Consider the following 19,611-nt stretch of genomic DNA (forward strand, 5'->3'; position numbering starts at 1 on the left):
TGCTATACACATTAGTACATAGTTATAGATGCATTCATTCTGCTATACACATTAGTACATAGTTATAGAAGCCTTCATACTGCTAATGGCTGTTATACACATATGTACATAGTTATAGAAATATTCATTCTGTTATACATATTGATACATAGTTAGAGAAGCATTCATTCTGTTATACATATTGGTACATAGTTATAGAAGCATTCATTCCGTTATACATATTGGTACATAGTTAGAGAAGTATTCATTCTATTATACATATAGGTACATACCGATCATTAACAATCTTTAGTGATTGCTTCTGTTGGGTACACAAATTGATGACTGCTCTATTCTCAATTTTGTCAATTTCAATGCTCAAGGAGTAGTGTATCTCGGGGTTTCAAGAAGTTAGTTTTATGTATGTCACTTGACAGAGGCACGCCAGATTGTGAAAGATGACTAAACGATCACAGGTAAATACTAACATACGTCTAGCGTAAACACAACAGCCTGGAAACGCCACGACAGCCGTGACTGACAAGCCACTTGGGGCCATTGGACAGCCGTTTCAGCAGTAATTGAAGTCAAATTTGACATATGCACACGATGTGAAAAGAATCCTAATGATGCAAATGAAATGTGTTCCTTTTTATTTCGCTGTATATTAAACAGTAATATTGATCTGGATATATCTTTGCGCGCGCGTGTGTAGTTATTATAGGATCAGTAGCCATCAGTAGGAACTCTACAAATATTGTATGGTCCGTAATACTGACCATGATTTGACCCTTGTACGTTGATCATGCTCTAGTATTTTCTGTAAATTCATTTCCACCTCCTCCTCTGAAGTTACCAGAACGAAGAAACTGAACTTTTTCATGCATTTTTCCTTATTTGAAAACACCATATTTTGTGCAAATCAACAGAATTTAGTGTGAAGTAAATCCTCAGTATTGTTTTGCAGTATGTATAAATACTTTTGAATATCATGGCAGACAGTAATTCTTATCGACATTTTAAACTGTTGACTATATATCTTGGTGAGTTACAATGCCATGACATTGTTTCTTAAATTTATTATGCATTTGTAAATATAATTCGTTTTTAGTTGCGGGCAGGTTTTCATTCTCATTAGAGTTAACCCCCCCCTTACTCCGGATCTTTAGGTAAGGTGGCGCCACTGCGCACTTGTTGACATACAAGATAAGCGCTACGAGAGAGAAAAATATAATATTTGTGTACGTTGATGATGAGTCGTGCATGTTAAACGTTCCCGCCAACACCCCATCTGTTCTCAATGAGTGTAAGAATCACACAAGGTAATTTTCTTATTTGGAATGTGTAAGCTAAGCCAAACATTTGAGAAGAGTAACAGGCAGCTGCTGAACCGGGGCCCGTGTATATTCGTTTTGGCTCTATTCGTTCACTGCAGTGGCCTGTTGTTTATCACGCCAGCATGGTCAAGACAGGACAATTATATTTCATTTCTTGTATGCCCTATTTTACCACTACAACCTACGTGTAGTACAACACTACTACAGCACCTTACAACTCATTATGACACAAGATATGTTGTCGAATTATTCATTAGGGAATCTGTGGAAGTCGTTCAGTAGGCACTCTGCACGTTCTATGGTAATTGTGACTTAGGTTAGGACGTGCGCAGTTCATGCTGGTAAAGTATATTCATTTCCACAGAAACCCTTTTGGACAGAATCTACAGTAGTCTTGTTTTAATGCTCATCGGTGCTCATGTGTGTTTTGTTTTCAGATCTTTTGATTTATGTGGCTTTTGTAGGGCCTTTAATTTGTTATCCATACTCTCTGTCTTTTTTTGTGTACAGCAATTTTGCTATTATTCTTGTGTTAAATTAATCATTGATAATAAATATTGTGACTTATCCCCCGTTATGGGTTTTCAGATACTTAAGGAACATTCATATTTATCGCTAATCACAAGAACAAGCATAAAACATCTCAATCGCTTATAAAGGACAACTTTCTCTCAAAACCAAGCCATCATATAGGTATTTACAATGTCTGTGTGACACCACTCCCCTTGTTATCAAGATAAACATATGGTTCTCTGAAAATGTATGATGTTCAAAAACTTATGATCCGATGATATATGACATCATATGCTTAGCAACAAGTAAAATTCATATCTTGAAGAAAACTGAACATGCTGAGAGTAGCATTGCAACTCTGAACTACTAATTATCTGTCCCTAATGAATTCATGTTGAACGCTCTTCGCCAACACTCAGACTTCCAAAAATGAATATGCTTTAGACGAATAATTGATAATTCCTTATAGCCTGTAGATTGTTCTGTAAATATCTTCTGACTGTCCTCTCAGTTGTATTGATATGTTCAGACACTTTCTTTAACATAAATCATTTGTCAATGCTCACTGAGTTTACTCATTCAGGAAAAATACATCAAAATTAGAAATAAGTGACTATAATTACCCGGTATAAGATATCTAAAATTGAAGGCCTCGGTTCATTGAGTACTTGTATGACGTTCCCTCTTCATGGATACCATGAAGCTATACCCAACGAAGATGGAATGACATATATTTGTTATATCATGTGTTTTAACATTACAAACTTGGACTGAATGATGTAACTTTCAGAAGTATTTTTTTCAAATCCATGGCAACAGACTGATACCTTTTTATATTGTGTACTGTTCTAATAAAGTTTCACTTTTTTACTTGGTTCTGTATGGCTTGGGGAATCAATATTACAGTGTAGAATGGATGTATAGTGTGTTTACAGTGGCGCTAATTTCTACTCATTTTTTAGCATTTCACAGTTAACAACACGTCAGTAGATATAGTGTCTTTCTCATTCCTTACATCTTGGGTGAAAATAGGTCCCCAGGAAGCAATGGTGATCATATGGGTTTGGTGGTCTGGCTCAGTGACTTGGTTGACCATGTATCATCGTACACTGACATTGTTGATTGTTGCTTGTACTGTTCATCACTGGATTGACTGGTCTAGGCTAATTTATTTGCAGGCCATCATGACATGGCTGGAATATTTCTGAGTTTAGCTTTTTAAAAAAACAGACAAAAAGTTTTTTCTGTGAGTGACCCATCTCTGTTGTAACAACATTCTGGAGCCAAGCGCTGTGTCACCCAAGTTATGGAAATGGAATATTCAACTTGTGGAAACTATACTTGTGATAATCACTGACTTATGTCCAACACAGAATTATGACCTGTGTCATTCATTTATTCTCTGTTGTGTTTCAGGTGACAAATGCAGTCGCCCAGACCACTGTTGACTTTTCTTGTTTTTGCGGCCACTCTTTGGACAAAATCAGGTGGAAATGCACAGACATGTAAGTATCATTAAGAGTCATAGACACTACATTTGAACAATTCATGAAGTCAAGCAATCTCATTAAATCAGATCTTAGTTCTCGCTATCGCTAAACAAAGATCTGAGGACATCCCACTATGGGTCATGTCAGAACGACCTTTTGTCCAACCAATCAGAGCGTCGCTTACCAGATCATGAAAGTGAGAGTCAGAATGTGTTTTCTGATCATGCAACCTCAAAATATTTAACAGAGGGTATTCCGACGACAGTTACGGGTTTTATGATTATATCAATACACTATAGGCCATCTGTAAGCCATTCCAGAATGTTCTTTTTATCAGTTTAAAAAATTGTAACCGAGAATACGTCAAAATATGTTTTGAAGCGTAGTCGCCAGTTTGAAACTAGTGTCGTAAAGCTCAAGAAAGCTGCCTTCTGATTAGCTAATGTCGATTTCTTGTCAGACATTTCATTGATCGGTCAAAGTTCGCGAGAGGTCGTTCTGACATGACCCGTAATGGGATGTCCTCAGATCTTTGTTTAGCGGTAGCGAAAACTAAGATCTGATTTTAATGAGATTGTGAAGTCATGTATCGCTGTTGATTACTAAAGTTCCCTTCATGTCACTCAGAGTGTACCCCCATCTGATTCCATATCCCAGTTACATTGAATCAACAAAAATATCAATTCAAAATCATTTAGAGAAACATCACAATTTGGAATAATTTGCAAATTTTGTTGAGATACCCACAAGCACAATATAGTGGAAACATGTAAATGAGAAGATTTATGTGTTGTTACTATGGGTATAGCTAGTATCCTGGATTTTAAATGTTTAGACACATGCTACATGATGGACTTCTGTTCCACTTAATCATGTTAATAGAAATGAGCCTGATGAGTGTAAACGGATGTCGGGGGTCCCAAGGTTCAAATAGTTACCACACAATATGTCATCAGTGATAAATTCCAAACATTGTTGGTCTAATAAAATATAGAAATGATAGTACTGGACAGTATAAGTCAAAGGCTACAAGTTGGTTGTGATCTTATCAAGAGAGCTGCACAAGTTGACACATGTAATGTGTATTTGGGCCAGGTAAATACACTTTACATACAGAAAGCTCTGAAGGAATGTAATTCAGTTAAAATGTCTCCATTTGAATAAACCTGTTGGCCTGACATCACTAGTTATTTAACATAGGTTCACACGGTGACTTGTTGGTTAGTTGCTACTGTTGATTTCCAACCTATTCCTATAGACAAACCTGTAGAAAGCAATTTTTTCCTAATTGTCATTTGTATAAGACATTTAAAATGAAGATGTTTGTACTGCAGATGGGATGGATAACAAGGCAACATGTCTGACTGATGGAATACATATGAAGTATATCGAAGATGGGAAGAGTGCATCAGTTGTTGGCAAAAACACTTTAGTCATACAGCAGGCTTCATCCAAAGTTTGCAAGATAAAGTTTAAGCCTTTATCTAAGAAAGGCCGCGACTATCTGAGCCTCAAGTTTGAGAGTTTCTACATCAATGACTGCGGCATCAGCCTCACTATAGCCCAGTCCCCAGACAGCACGTTTGAGCAGGATGTGGCAAAACTGGTATACATTGTCTTCCTTCTCCTACAATGATCAAATCCAATTAAGGTCATGTAAATGAAAGCTATGTCATGTTCACTTCAGATGAATGCTTGATGTTGTGTCGGATGTTTGGCAGACCGGGTTATTTACACACTATTATTGTTAGATGAGCTGATCAAGCATAATACTTAATTGGGTGACATGCCTATTGTCATTGTATCACAAAAGCATCAACTGTTAGCCCTCAGTGTATAACATGGGGGACATGGCTGGGGGCATGTCTGTCCAGTTTTCTGGTGTTTTCATTTGTGTAGGTGAGTTGGAGAAGCTAGTCTGCAGGGGGTGATTATACATGAAAAATTACCATGTACATGGAAACTTGATTTGAATGAATCACTTTTCAGGTGCACTTACAGTGTGAACAGGCCAGTCCTAGAATTCTTTATGCTAAGAAGGATTACACAGTTCAGATCACACTCTCCAGGGAGGATATTTACCTGAGAAATTATAATTTCAGAATCAACGTTTCTTTATCAGGTAAGACATATTTTCTGTTTGATCATTATCATAATCTATGATAAACAACATGTGCAGCTGTCCTTGCTAAATATTAGGTTACATTTTTCAATAATTGGTTGCATATTTGCATGTTTTACATAGCTAAATTGAGGCCAGTGTAACAGCTATATGTTGGCGGCCTGTAAATAACTTAGTCTGAGCCAGACAACACTGCAACGGGTGGATTATATATTCATTAGACGTGTATTTGTGTAATAATATATTATTCTAAACTTGTACGTGATGGGACACTTGTCTTCATTGTTTACATGTTGTTCTAATCTGCTATCTGGAATTAGCTTCTGTGCCTCTTTTTTTCAAAATGTTCAAGTCAAACGTTTCCTTTTCAGTTGCTGGCTTGGAATATATTATATTATAAGTACCTGCAGCTGCTAATTGGCTTATCAAGTGTCTCACACTTGTTATTTGTAATAATAAAACTTTGGTTTATTTCCTTGCAATTGGGTAATCTCTCTGTACCTCCTACATTTGCATACCAAACTACACTTAAAGGCAGCACCACACACTTGGTGGCTCTTATTCAGTGTTGTCAGTTCTGGAGGATCGTAAGATGACCAAAGTTCCGGAACTTCAGGCCCTCCTGCGCTCATTTCGGCTTGAGGATCAGAAGGCCAAGTTTTTACCTCCCGCATGGGATTTGAATATTGTACATGTGTCCTCCATTCGAGCCTCTCCGGGGAAACATCCTGTTATAACCTCACCAAGAAGACGATTTTCCTCTTGGTACTAGCCACAGCAGCAAGGGTTAGCAAGTTGCTTGCACTCGATATTACCCATGTACGCTTTGAGTGTGGTAGTGCTTCACCTCCGGCTGTGCACATCGCAAAGAATCAGCTCCCAGGACAGCCTGACTGGTCCTTCACCATTCCACCTATCTCCGAGATTGTGGGTGTTGAAGAGGAAGAAGAACTCCTACTGTGCCCTGTGCACACTACAAGTTTTCATCCACCGTTTGTCATGTGTGGAAACGGCTGAAGTCAGCTGCAATACCATATCTTTATGGTTGCATGCCATCATCCTTTAGGTATATGTGATTGCAAACCTTGATCCACCTAGAGGGAACAATCCTCATGAGATCAGGGCTGTCGCCTCTACCATGGCTCTACATAACAATTGTGCTATTAGAGCAGTCATGGAAAGATGGTTTTAGAGGTTCGACACAGTTTTCAAAAGCCACTATCTGAGAGACGCGGACTTCAACGTCGTACACAGTTTTTGCCCTCTGCTCGTAGCCCAGCAGGTTCCCAATCCTGGACGCCACCAAAAGCTCCTCCTGTCCAGAGCCAGCCTTACCCAACTTGTGCAGTGAGTACACGCCTGTTAGTGGTGTTATTCTGCAACCCACATTTGGCTCACGAATTCAGTCTCTAGACATTAGCGCATGCTGATTTCTGTTGCTGTTTTTACCTGGACGTCATCAGACTCTCATTTTCTTACACACCTGTGGGTGAGGAACCCATTTGAGATAACTGGTATCTCACATATGCGTGAGATCGAATTCCAGGCCCATGATTGGCTAATCCATGATGATGACCTGAGCTCAGATGATGACGGATACTCATGGATGATAACAAACTCTCCCTGGTCTGCGAGTTTGTTTGTTATCACTATCAGTTACATTGTCTGTTGTTATGTCAACATTATCATTTTTTAGAGTGTAAACCCCCTGGATGCCACAGTGACATATGTCAATCCTCTTCAACCCTCACTTTGAGCTCTATTAAAATTCAAAATACATCATGCAAACTAATACATCATGCAAACTAATACACATCACAGTTTTGAATTCCCCCTTCTGTTTATCATTTACTGTCATTTTAGGCAAAGCATATTTACTTAAAGTGACTTCTGAAAATTAGGTACTACGTAAATCTTGCCAAATCACAATTCACAGTGTTATTTACTGTTTGTTTAGATGGCAGGAGCATTTTGTAAAAGTCAGTCATCGGTAGTGATGTCATACGGAAGTAAACATTGTTGTACATATTTGGTAATTTCTTTGAGCATCCAGCTCCAGCGTGTTCTTTGTTTTTGTCTAGTTTGCATTATCATCATCTCCTAGATCATCCACAGATATGGCGGAAACCTTTTTGTGTAGGGTCACATTATTTATACATAGGATGACGTCACTAATGACAGTGGTGTTACATATCAATGCCCTACATCGATCATGAGAATAGACAAAATGCATCGATTTGATGCTAAAAATGTGTGATTTTAGGGTGTGTAAGAAACAGATTACAGCATTCGTGCCTGTCCGATACCATTCATTGACTTTGGCTCGTTAGATACATTTTGAAACAACTCGTCGTACGATCAATGGTATCTGACAGTCACTTGTGTAGTAATCTCTATTTCTTTCCGCAGATAGGATTGAGCTAAGAGTGCCAATCTGCGCAGCTGATGCGCTATACTAACAGGTTAACCAGACCTTGCATCGTGAGGGTTTATCTAAATTGAGGACTACATCTGAAGGTATGCCTGCTGCCGTACCATCTGATATAGATGCATTAAAGGGGCACTGATCTAACGCAATTCCCCGGGACTGGTTGTTGCCTTTGTTATTGTTTTTTCCCAGTGAGTACCTGGATGTATAGCAGAAATCTAGACTAGTTCGTGACCTCTGCTGCGCCATTCGTAAGCACATTAGTCACTTGTATGGGTAGTAATGAGGGCGTATGATCACATTGATCAACAAAATGAAATACAGTTTTCGAGATAATAAGGAAATGTAGGTATCTTTGTGGGTAGCATCGGTAATGATGACGAAGTTTTGATAAATCACTTGCTTGTTAATTTTGCGATTTTCGTTTACACTATTTTGACTTGCAACACAAAGTAAATATTTCACCTGAGCATTTCTTTTTGATAGTGTGTATATTCTTTACCATTGTTTACTGTCAAAATGTGTAACATTTTCAAATTTTATAAACGCCTAAATATTCAGTTACTTAACAAAGTGACTGAAAAACATTTCCATCTGTATTTTTATGATAACGAATTCCAAACATTTTGATGGTTAATTTCATCACCAAGAGACTGAAAATGTTACGTTGAAAAGTACATTTCTATGTTGTTTGGCTTCTAATCCTACATAATAATCTGTTGTGATGTTTGTAGGCCCTTTTGATCGTCTTAATCAATCTGGACAGATTTTTTAGTCAAAATGACTGAAATATTTACACATTTTATAAATTGCCTGAGAGAATCACATTTTACATATTGATGGTAATATATACATGCTTACAAAGGAAAAGACCTGTGAAAACAACGTCTATCGCGCATTGAAGAATTCCCCAACCAAGACGTAGAGAAACAAGGACGAATCGGTTCAATGCTACAGCAAATGTAGGAAAACAAAATTGCAAATACCATAATTACAACCTACCAAATTTATGTGTATAAATTTTAGGCAGCTTCCTTGTTCGAGGAATGTATCCGTGAATATCCACACAAAGGAACAATATCCCACTCGTCTGCAGCTGTACAAAGAAACTTATTCGATGTCATGTGTCTCTGTAACAATCACATATTTTAAAAGATATATATCGTTTCGGGATATTATAACTCGTGTTCGTTTCTCAGCTGATCACTTGGATTGTTTCAGGTGTTTCGCATAGGTGTCAAGTCTCAAGGGTCGGCTGAGAAAGCCCACGTGACAACTATTTTCATAACGTCCGCGGTTCCTAAAAAATCCATTGAGTGATATATAACAATGATCAATCAATCAACGTATTATCAGTTAACCCTTTGAACAAAGTATGTTGTTTTTACATCGGCACTTCACGCCATGATATGAGTGTATTCCCTTTGTTTTAGTAAACCTAGATATGTAAACACTCACTTTTGACATATCCACTGTGCAAGATGACAGTGATTAATCAATCAAAGTATTTTCTGTTAATCCTTTGATGACTAGGAACGATCCGTTGATTTACAAAAAAAGTAAATCAACTGATCATTCACCTCTTGTTGGTCTGGCACGTGCATATTACATAACACACATTTCACCTCACTTCAAACATGGATTTAGATTGAATAATTACCCCAGACACAATAAATGCCAAATGGGAACCTTTGTCAGGTAATCTAAGTGGTGCTACCACTAATTGTACCTGTAATAAATTCATTAACTGAGCATCAAGTGAATGACGACAAATACACAAGTGTAGGGTTATACGAGAAAACGTGGATGACAACAAGGGAGTAGTAATCGAATAATCGACGCAATCCGAAATCCGAAAATGCTTTCCCTGCATGGATACTTTTTTTAGTGTTAACTATAACCATCTGGGGTGTTTCCAAATGACAACATCCGATGAGTTCCGCCGTTCTTTTTGTCTGTTAGTTTAGGCTGAAAAAATTAATTAACATGCGCCCTTTGTCGAAATCTTTATAGATCATGGTTAACCAATCAGTGTTTATGCAAAAATGCGTAAAACAAATATTGCCTCCAGCCTCCAAGTTTATTTAGCTGTCCTTGCAGACGGTAGCCCAGTCTCTGGTCACGCTCAGTTGCGTTGCGTATCATCCGGGTACTCACGGGGAAAAAACAAAAACAAAGGCAACAACCAGTCCGGGGAATTGCGTTAGATCAGTGCCCCTTTAAGGAGTAATGCAGGATAAGTTAAAAAGTCAGTAAAATATAAATATTTTTTACATTTGTATACTTATCCTGCATTACTACGTTTAAGGACCTACCCATCACAACCTATCTTCCCACGATATCTTCAGATGAAATTACGTGTGACAAGCAGTAATATGAAGACCATTTACAGGGCTCCAGATGAAGGCTGTTTTGGCGTATGTATGGATGAAAATGCACGATACGGTTGGGGATTATTTAGAAAATGTATCAGATACACATCACAGCATTTATGTACGGTCAAACATTCATTTATAAACAAATTTCCAAAAAATTATATTGTGATTTCTAGTGTTCAATGTATATCTTGACTTGTTTGTCACCTAATTTATTGATTTTACTCAAAATTTCATTCAATATTGTCTACATTAATTTCGGCCAAATCGCGAGTGAAATACAGCAACCATGGTCAGATTACCGCTATTGATGCCTTGAAACAAACTTTAGTTGACAAAGACATATGTCATATCATAATTGCTATACTTTGACTCGTTAAGGCACATTTGTTGTAGTCACATTTTTTTTGCAAGCATGAGAGCCTCAATTGTTCCATGCGTAAAATATATCCATCAATAGTGATCAGCTTTACCAAAGTTTGTATTAAGCTTACTGTGTGGTTATTATTATTTTAAATATTATAGTAAAGCTGCAACTAAAATAACACAATATTGGACTATATTATTCTTTATAAAATAGTAGTTTCAGGTATAGTTCTTCCAATCACTGCATCAAAGTTCTTTTACGTTATGTACAGCTGATGGCTGTTTCCAGGTTAGATTACGAGAAAATTCACATGGTTATCTTAAATCTCTGCATATAAAACTGGAAATACAATTTAAACAATGAATCATCATGTCTAGTTCTTTTATTTTAAATTTCAAATTTGTATTTACCAAGATTGTTACCATCTGTTCATTTAGACATACATATACAACTAAAAGGGTATTGATTATTGTTTTTTACCTGTTTGTATGAGAGTAGTAATGCTGTGGTACATATCTAAAATGATAAACAAGTTTCATTCATTAACATCCATTCAGTACTCTAAGTTTACTCTATAGTTTTGCTAGTACTCCTTTATTGAAATAATGAGTAAGTACTCCTGCTGCTGAAAAATTATATGGAGCCCTGCATTTATAAACACAACATGTCTGTCCTGTGACAAGCAGTAATATGAAGATTCTGGGACGTCATCACTTCCAGTTGATCATGTGGCAGCTGTAAGAGGGTCGGCTTCACAACTGGTTAGAACAACCTTTTTCTGCAGCTTAGACTTTGAACAGCTTCATTTCTGTCAAAAATAAGTAGTAAATTTTTTAGCATTGACTTGTATTAGCAGTGATCGCTTCATAGCATTCAATTGATAACATTTCACAACATTCTTTTAAAATAAAAAAAATCAGAATTCTTTTAGAACCTTGTTTATCAAACATGTATTTATCATTTTGCGATTTACATATGGGGAGATGTGTAGTTAGTGATTGTGCTCTGGTCTCGTTTTGCAGACTGCATTCGTAAAACTGCATAGGTTTAATGTTTGTATTACAGACAAGATTAGTCGAATTACATGGATGGAAGAGCGGAAGGTCAGTGGTTCGATCCCCGACCGCGTCATACCAAAAGACGTTTAAAGATGGTACTTGTTGTTACCATGTTTGGCGCTCGACATTAAGGGGCTATAACAAGGACTAGTCAGCTCGGAGTCAGTATACTATGTCTAAGTGGTGTATTCATGTTAAACTGCCACATGGTATCTCAGTGAGGTAACACTATAAATCGGCAACATAAGGTTCAAGCACACATACACACACAGTGTCGCTATATAAGTGCAATAATGTTGGATGTGATGTTAAACCAAATATAGCCAATTGTAAGTGACACTTGACACTGAGGAAGATTTCCCAGTTGCCTATACATGTCACTACTTAGTGGTATTTGGGCTTGTCGGGGATCAGATATCAGTTCGCTATATCCATTAGTTTGCTTTAAGACGTTTGTTATGTATGTAAATTTTATATGATAATACAAAGGAGATAAATCAGGGATATTGTAACAGTTTGTTGTGTCTGTTTGTTTGCTCTTTCCATGTTCTGTGTTCTCCTGTATTCTTTTTATTCGCCACTGACACCAAACTATTCATTTTTGGCATATTTCTGAACAAACTGTTCATTTAAAGTATATTCCCAACCCCAATTTTTAGAATTTTACGTTGAGATCCTACTGTCCTTTTGAATCAAGCTGTCGTCAATGTCTCCACTTGATGCATACAGATTTCACCAAACATAACATTCAGCTGACTAAGATAGTATCTGACGAGAAACTGTGCCTGGACGCTATTTGAAGAGAATTTCCGTCACCCAATCTGCAATTAACACATGAATTTTTAAACTTATCCTGCATTACTCTTTAATGCATTTACTGCTGTTTTTTGACAATGTCTGTGAACCAATGCCAGATCCCATAAACATACACAATTTTACATGTATCGTCAAGGCCCGACCCGATCAGAAACCCTCCTGAAGTTGACTTTCCAACTTTACAGTTTCATAGAAAGCCTAATCTAAATCTGCTTGCCTCTCTCCAACAGCTGATTACAAATTTTTGTGATCAGCGACAAGTGATCATGTGATTGCTCACGTCAACCCAGGATTTGATGAGCAGAGGTCGCCTACACTTGGGTTTGATCAAACAGTTCCTTGCCCCTTACAAAGGACGTCGAGACCCTTGCCTATACGTTGCTCTACATCCGCTCCTCAGGAGTCATCTGACCTTGTGGACAGAAGAGTTGAACATCTTAGGAGGTGTCTCCTTAACAGAGTTTTCCCCGACGTCCCTCCTGTGGTCAGACACACAGTGCACTTGGAACATCAACAACCTAGATTTAAAGGCACTCATATTGGCGATATGACACTGGCAGGAGCATCTCCGGTACACTCGCTTTTTCCACCAACAACATCATGTTGGTTTGGTGCCTATGCAATCAGGCGACAACACACACTCACTCCCTCCTTCAACAGATATTCAACAGATCGGCAGGTCCTACGCTTTTTGGTCAAGCACATTCTCAGATGTAGGAACATTCTGGCAGATACTCTATCTTGGTCAGGAAGGAAAGCTTCCTTGTAAGGTGTTTCGGGGGCACCGGTGGTCCAGTCGTCTCAGGCGCCGTGATTCGCTGTTCAAAATTGCATCCCTTGGGCACACCAGAAATCTATGATTGTGGGTTCAAATCCCAGTTTGCCCTGATTGTTTCTAGGTTTGTCAGCACCATATCCATGCTTGTGGGTTTCACCGAAGTGGTAAATGTCTGAGACCTGCATCACTTCGGGCTTTCCTCTCACATTGAGCTGACACGCCATGATATAACTGTAATACTGTTAAAAGCGGCGTTAAACTCACTCACACATGCAAGGTGTTTCTTGGGAGGTTGCTGCATTCAGCATCCCTTGAGTCACTTGGCTCTGGCTACAAGATCAGAGCAATCGCCTCCCCCATTGCTCTACACAGCAACTGCACCGTCCCATCCATCATGGAAAGTTGCTTCTGGCGTTCTGACACATTCCTCTCAAACCACTACCAGCAAGACATAGCCTTACATAGTGAGGACATGGAGGGCATCCACAGCTTTGGTCCTATGGTTGTTGCTCTGCAGGTAACCAACCCCAAGGGCCATTTACTCTTTCCAATGCCCAGAGCTGACCTTTTGGCCTTTTTTTGTGCTTGTCACCCCAGACTAGAGGGCTTATGTGCTACTGGCATTAGCTTGGTACGATAGGTCCAGACCTAAGCTCACTCTTTTTTCTGTTACTTTACTGTTACCTGGATATCCTGCATCCCCCACACTCTCGTTTCTTTCTGACAAAAATGGTCACACGGTTCTGGTCATCGCAAAGGATGCTTTGATGGTTCCTGGGACATTTTGACCAGGGTCTCTTGAGGATCACTTCTGAAGGTATGCCCCCTTAGTACTGTCTCATAAAGATGCATGAAGGATTAATGCAGGGTAAGTTAAAATTTTGTAAAATCTAAATATTTTTTACATTTGTATACTTATCCTGCATTACTTCATCTAAGAACCCTCCCATTGCACAAAGTCTTCAGGTGTGCTGTTCAAACAGTAATGTGCCTAAGCAAGACGTCTCCACTTCCAGGGTCACATGGCAGCTGGACCTCTCACTGCTTTGTATTTCTGTCAAAGAACAGCAGTAAATGCAGGATAAGTATAGAAATGTAAAAAATATTTAGATTTTACTAATTTGGTCTGATTTGGTCCTCACAGTTCTGTTCTTCTTTGTTCTTTCCAGATGGTCCACCCAAAACAGGTCCAAGTGTTGCTGTTATTATTGGAATATCAGCAGCTCTTATTGCTGTCATCGCTATCATTGCTTTTATTCTTATAAAGTACATACGTTTGAAAAATTCTGTCCTGCGAGAGAGGCGAGCTGAACGAGCCATAGAATCAGCCTTGTACATCTACAACTCTCAGGAGCTGGATCGACAAGACATAGGACCTAATACACCAGTGCCAGGACAGAGGCTAGAGAATGGTGCTAACACTCACACAGGTATTAACTGATTAATGGGTAGGATACAACAACTGACATGTTACTCTTGTACATAGTCAGTACATTCAGCAGCCTTCTGTTGATTGTAATGTGACAAAACTTAGTGTACTTGGTCCTTGGGGTGACCTCCAAGTGAGGTCAAGGTCACTGAATGTCAAAGTATGAAATGGTTAATATTTTAGGAAATTTGGATTAACTGTGCTTTTGACTTTGTTTATAAGGTAGTTCGCGGCATAGGACTTTCTGTTTCATGCATTAGGCATGTGTGAAGACAAATGTCACCTGATGTTTACAGCTAAAAGGTGTTTTACATATGTTAGTCTGATGGGAAAGCTTTGGGGCATTTAAAAAATGGCGGGGATGGGGCTGCTGCTGTTTTTCCATGTAATACAACCCGTGGAGCTCGTTATACATCTCCTTTCAATGTTGTTGGATTAATTCCAGGAGATTTAGCGTTTGCTTCAGAGATGTAAACAAGATGTAAACGTCCTCCATATGCTGACTAAATTCTTGCAAAACTTTTATCGTGTTTACAGGCCAAAGCCATATGAATGGGAACAATAGTGGGCACCTGGTAGTCAGTAAATTATCGTTTTCTGCCACTGTGTCTGATGTGTGTATGTATTCCATGTATGTGTAGGTGTTCAGTGAAACATTCTATGTACTTGTAGGTGCTCATTGGAACAGTCTATTCACTTGTAGTTTCTCACTGGAATGTGCTATTTACTTGAAGGTGCTGTACTTGTAGATTATCCCTGAAATGTTATTTTGACTTGAAGGTGCTCATCGGAATGGCGGCATTCATGGCACCAACTCCCAGGATGAGAGAAGATCACTGCTGACTGTAAACCAGAACAGTTCACAAACTAATGGCCATATGCCCCAGTCGACAGATGTGGATGTGATCCCTCCAGAATACTGCACCGAGAGTAAAGGTTCTCTGGACTTGGAGGGAGACATGCCCCCATCTTATGAAGAAGCACTTGAAATGCCAAAACCACCCGATTCTCCCATTTATGCCAATGCCTAGTTCAGCTCACTTTTCCACTTTAGTTTTAAGGCTGTGCTGCATGAGACTTTGCTCTTCAGGACTTTAAGTTTGACATCATATGTGATGAGGAAGCCTCACATGCATCCCCGCTAGTTGCCGGCAACAATATCGAATTAACACTGGCAGCAAAATGTCTATTGAAGAGTTGTGAAATGTTGAATATTTGTCACTCAATACCAACAACATGTACATGCTATTTCAGCAAAGAGTTACTATAACTTGCTGTGACATCCTACATATCCTAGTCCTGATTGTGAGGCTGTAGTTGCCTTGCAAATATGTGCTTAATCATTCCTACATTGTCAAAGTTATTCATGTCTATTCATTTTTGTTTTTTTGTTTATTACTTTCCTCTCTGTGGTTACAGATGTTAGTTTTGTTTGGACAGCATACTGCCCCTCACTTGGTATTGAAACAGTGGGCATTACTGCATATATAGTACTGACTGTGTCTGGAATGGACAAGGCTGGTATGTACAACTAAGTAAAAGCCTGTCAAAAGGTGTTCCTCTTGCATAAGACACATTGCATTCACAACTATGTGAGTGTTACTCTTTTGTCCAGCACATGATCTAAAAATTCATTTATGTACTAACCTAATCTTAGCAAACTGGCAGATACTTCTGCGCACTATGATCTTAGGAGATACTAAAGTTGGAACATTGTCATTCAGCTACCTCCTGTAAATGGCGCTGCTTAATGTAGTTGCTCGAATTTGAGTTCTGCTGCTGTAGCAGGTTTTCTCAAACATGTGCTTCTGACAGATGTTAAAGACTTCATCCCTGATAAATACCCCTGGGACATTTGTATGACATGTGATTATATGACATTGGAAGTCATGGTCACTCTGTATGAACTAGGTAGTAAAAAAGCTTGTGTACATGATAACTTGAGTATTTCGATTTGAAAAATGACAAAACTTGGTACACAAAATCTCCAGGGATTGGTCTCACACACATCAACCTTAGGGTGAGCTTCACTAAAGCTAAATTATGAAACATGGTTCAAATTTCAGGAAATTTCAAATTAATTCCTGATGTCACTATCAAAATAGTTCAGGATACAGGTTTTTGATGTACAAAGTTCTGAGGCATTCAGGAAAAGGTGAGATTGGTCCGCCGTTTTTCAGTGTGTGATGACAACCGACGACCTGAAAGAAAATTTGTACATCACCTGTAACCATGCTCTCTCATTTAGTCCCACAAATATTTCTTGTAATTAAATTGCCATGTTTTAGTGTTGTGCATGCAACCTCATCTGTTGCAACTATTCACCTGACTCATTTTGTGGTTGTTGCCATAGGCTTCACTGACCACTAAGGCAGTGCAGGCATTATTTCCAATCAGATTTCATTAATTTGTTTTGTATTTGGTTGCATCTTCATGGACCATGGAAAAGATTTATTTCAATTCATCACAGTGATCATGACAACTAATATGTTTACATACATACACTGCATCCAGTATCTAGCTGTATAAACTTTAAGTTTGTGTATAGTGTGTGTTACAAATGCTAAAAGAATGCTTCATATCCCTCCCCTGGTTGCTACTTTGTCATTTGCTCATCACGCCCATTCCCAACGTGGGTACAATGTGTGAAGCCGTGATACTGCTGGAATATTGCTAAAAACAGTGTAAGCTATACTCACTGTTGGCCTAGTTACATCGACAGGCAGACATGTACTTCACATGGGACAAATAATATTTTGGTTCTCATATAAATACTATCATATGGTATCATTTCCTGTATATAATAACAAGCACTTTGTTGTGTTTGGCAATAAATGTATGACAGTGTCAGTCATGGAATATCTGAGAAACAATATCAGCTGCTGAGGTGGATATTTCAGGTTACATTGTTTTAACCCTTTCCACAGCATCATTGGAAGTTCAAGCCATTCATACGTTTTGCCAAACAACCAAAGGGTGATAGTGAGAGAGTACTGCGCTTCTTTCAGTGTAACACACATTTCATGTGCAGTTCTTTTAGCATTTATGTCTTCATACATACTTCCTGTTTTTCTGTGATAATGACTGGCATCTGAGCACACTGATATGTAGTTTGCACACTTGTGAGGGTGCAAACATGTGGACACGGTGGAGGTACATCCTCAGTGGGGTTTATTTGGATGATCAGATGGCAAGTGTTTCCACACTACACTTAATGTTCTTAATGCTGAATACAATCCCAATTATGGCATGTGTCTAGGTGGAATTTAGATGAGTTTTTGTTTTAATTTTTAGCAGCTACTTTTGAATTTTGTTATTATGAGGAATTACTTATGAAAATAAATCAATACATTTGTCTATTTGCATGTTAAACATATGTTACCTTGTACCAATATCAAAATGGCATTAATGATTTTACTTTGTGAAATATTGATGCATGACAGCACAATGAACACATATTTACATAGACTCTCAGTTTGAAATGTATATATTACTTATACAAGAATATGAAAAGGCAAAGAAAACAGATTGAGTTGGGTTGGGAAATACTGGAGTTTGCTCTGTGCTTACCTTCTGGCAAGTGTTGGTAGCCTGTGGACATGCGAGTCTGGTCATCAGCATGATGTCGAGTGGAGATCAGTAGTGAGGTGTCATGGCTATGGTTGTTCTAAGTACTGTCAAAACACTTATTTTCACTGGAGTCTATTATTAGTAACAGCATCCAAGGCAACACAAAGTATCAAGATTTATTGACAATTCATACGTCCATTTCATGATTACACATCTTCATCCAGACTACATATTTTCTTTTTACAGCATCATACAATTCTAATCATGTATATATTAAATGTCAAGACTTGATTCTTCCACATCTGTTCCATGCCCTAAGGTAACCAAGTTCCCCTGTTATGTCTACCTGTGATGTACAGAGATCGTGTATTCCTGTGTTGTTTGTATGCTCATATTCTCACTGTGTTCTTGTTCCTTCCCTAACTTGCAGGGTTTCCATATGCTCCTACATTTACTAGTGCTTTTCAAACTTCTGCTGTACAAAGATATCTCTTTCTGGATATTTAACCAAGGTTGGAAGAAGGCTGAAAGATTGCCAACATCATTGATTTTTAGAGATAGAGATAGTGTGTTTATATCAAAACCAACAGTTGGATTGGACAATGGCCATCCACTAGAAGAGTGAGACAGAAACCCAAATTAAATAAATTGTAGTGTAATTATGATCTCTCAAACTGTCATGAGTTTTGTGCTGTTTTTTTTTTCCTTTTTAGTAAATAAGATATTTTGTCTAATCATTTTAATGATGAACTTTTTATTCCTGATAACCTCCAGGTGAGATAATACAGACGTTTTACTGTGATTGTGCCTATGAGTTTTTGTGAAGCTGAGGAAAGACTGGTGACATTGTGTTGCCATCCAATGGTGCCACATTGTTGAAGAACCTGTACAGCTGCTTGAAGTGGCATACAGGAGGGGGTGGCAAGGCTTCTGGCTGTCAATTTGGTGCCTTTTCAGTTGTGGGTAAAGTGAATGTATCTCCTTGTACAAGTTGTCGTGTTGTGTGTGGAACATGTAAATAGCCTGGTGTATTCTTTGTATAAATCAGCATATCTCCAATACTTGCGACCATGACATTCACCATATCTGCATTTTCATATTATTGTTTGATTGATTCAAGGGGTTATTTTCATTATGGAAAGATTTTCCTTCACATCCACTTTTATAATTGATCTTAAAGACGCCAATTATTAGTCTCGTAAGAATGTATAATAACTGCATTAGCTATGCCCTGTATGTAGCCTAATACTAGAGACATTTGCTCATGTGAAAGAAATGATTTAAAATCGGTTGATAGTGAATATTATATTGAGGTAGAACGTTTATTGCTATAGCTATCACTTAATCTG

The 19,611-nt window shown here is 38.3% G+C and overlaps 1 protein-coding gene across 1 annotated transcript; it reads left to right on the forward strand.

Moving 5' to 3' along the window:
* Window positions 1-1,149: 1,149 nt before the first annotated feature.
* Window positions 1,150-17,505, forward strand: LOC139444887 (uncharacterized). The gene is made up of 6 exons (XM_071225891.1): window positions 1,150-1,301; window positions 3,246-3,334; window positions 4,654-4,925; window positions 5,309-5,441; window positions 14,433-14,693; window positions 15,473-17,505. Exons 2-6 carry the CDS (start codon window positions 3,253-3,255, stop codon window positions 15,721-15,723), a joined length of 999 nt encoding a protein of 332 aa, XP_071081992.1. The 5' UTR covers window positions 1,150-1,301; window positions 3,246-3,252; the 3' UTR covers window positions 15,724-17,505.
* The last annotated feature ends 2,106 nt before the right edge of the window (window positions 17,506-19,611 follow it).

Source organism: Haliotis cracherodii, unplaced genomic scaffold, assembly GCF_022045235.1.
Source record: "Haliotis cracherodii isolate W230 unplaced genomic scaffold, xgHalCrac1.p SCAF_6, whole genome shotgun sequence".
In the NCBI taxonomy this organism is placed as follows: Eukaryota; Metazoa; Mollusca; class Gastropoda; order Lepetellida; family Haliotidae; genus Haliotis; species Haliotis cracherodii.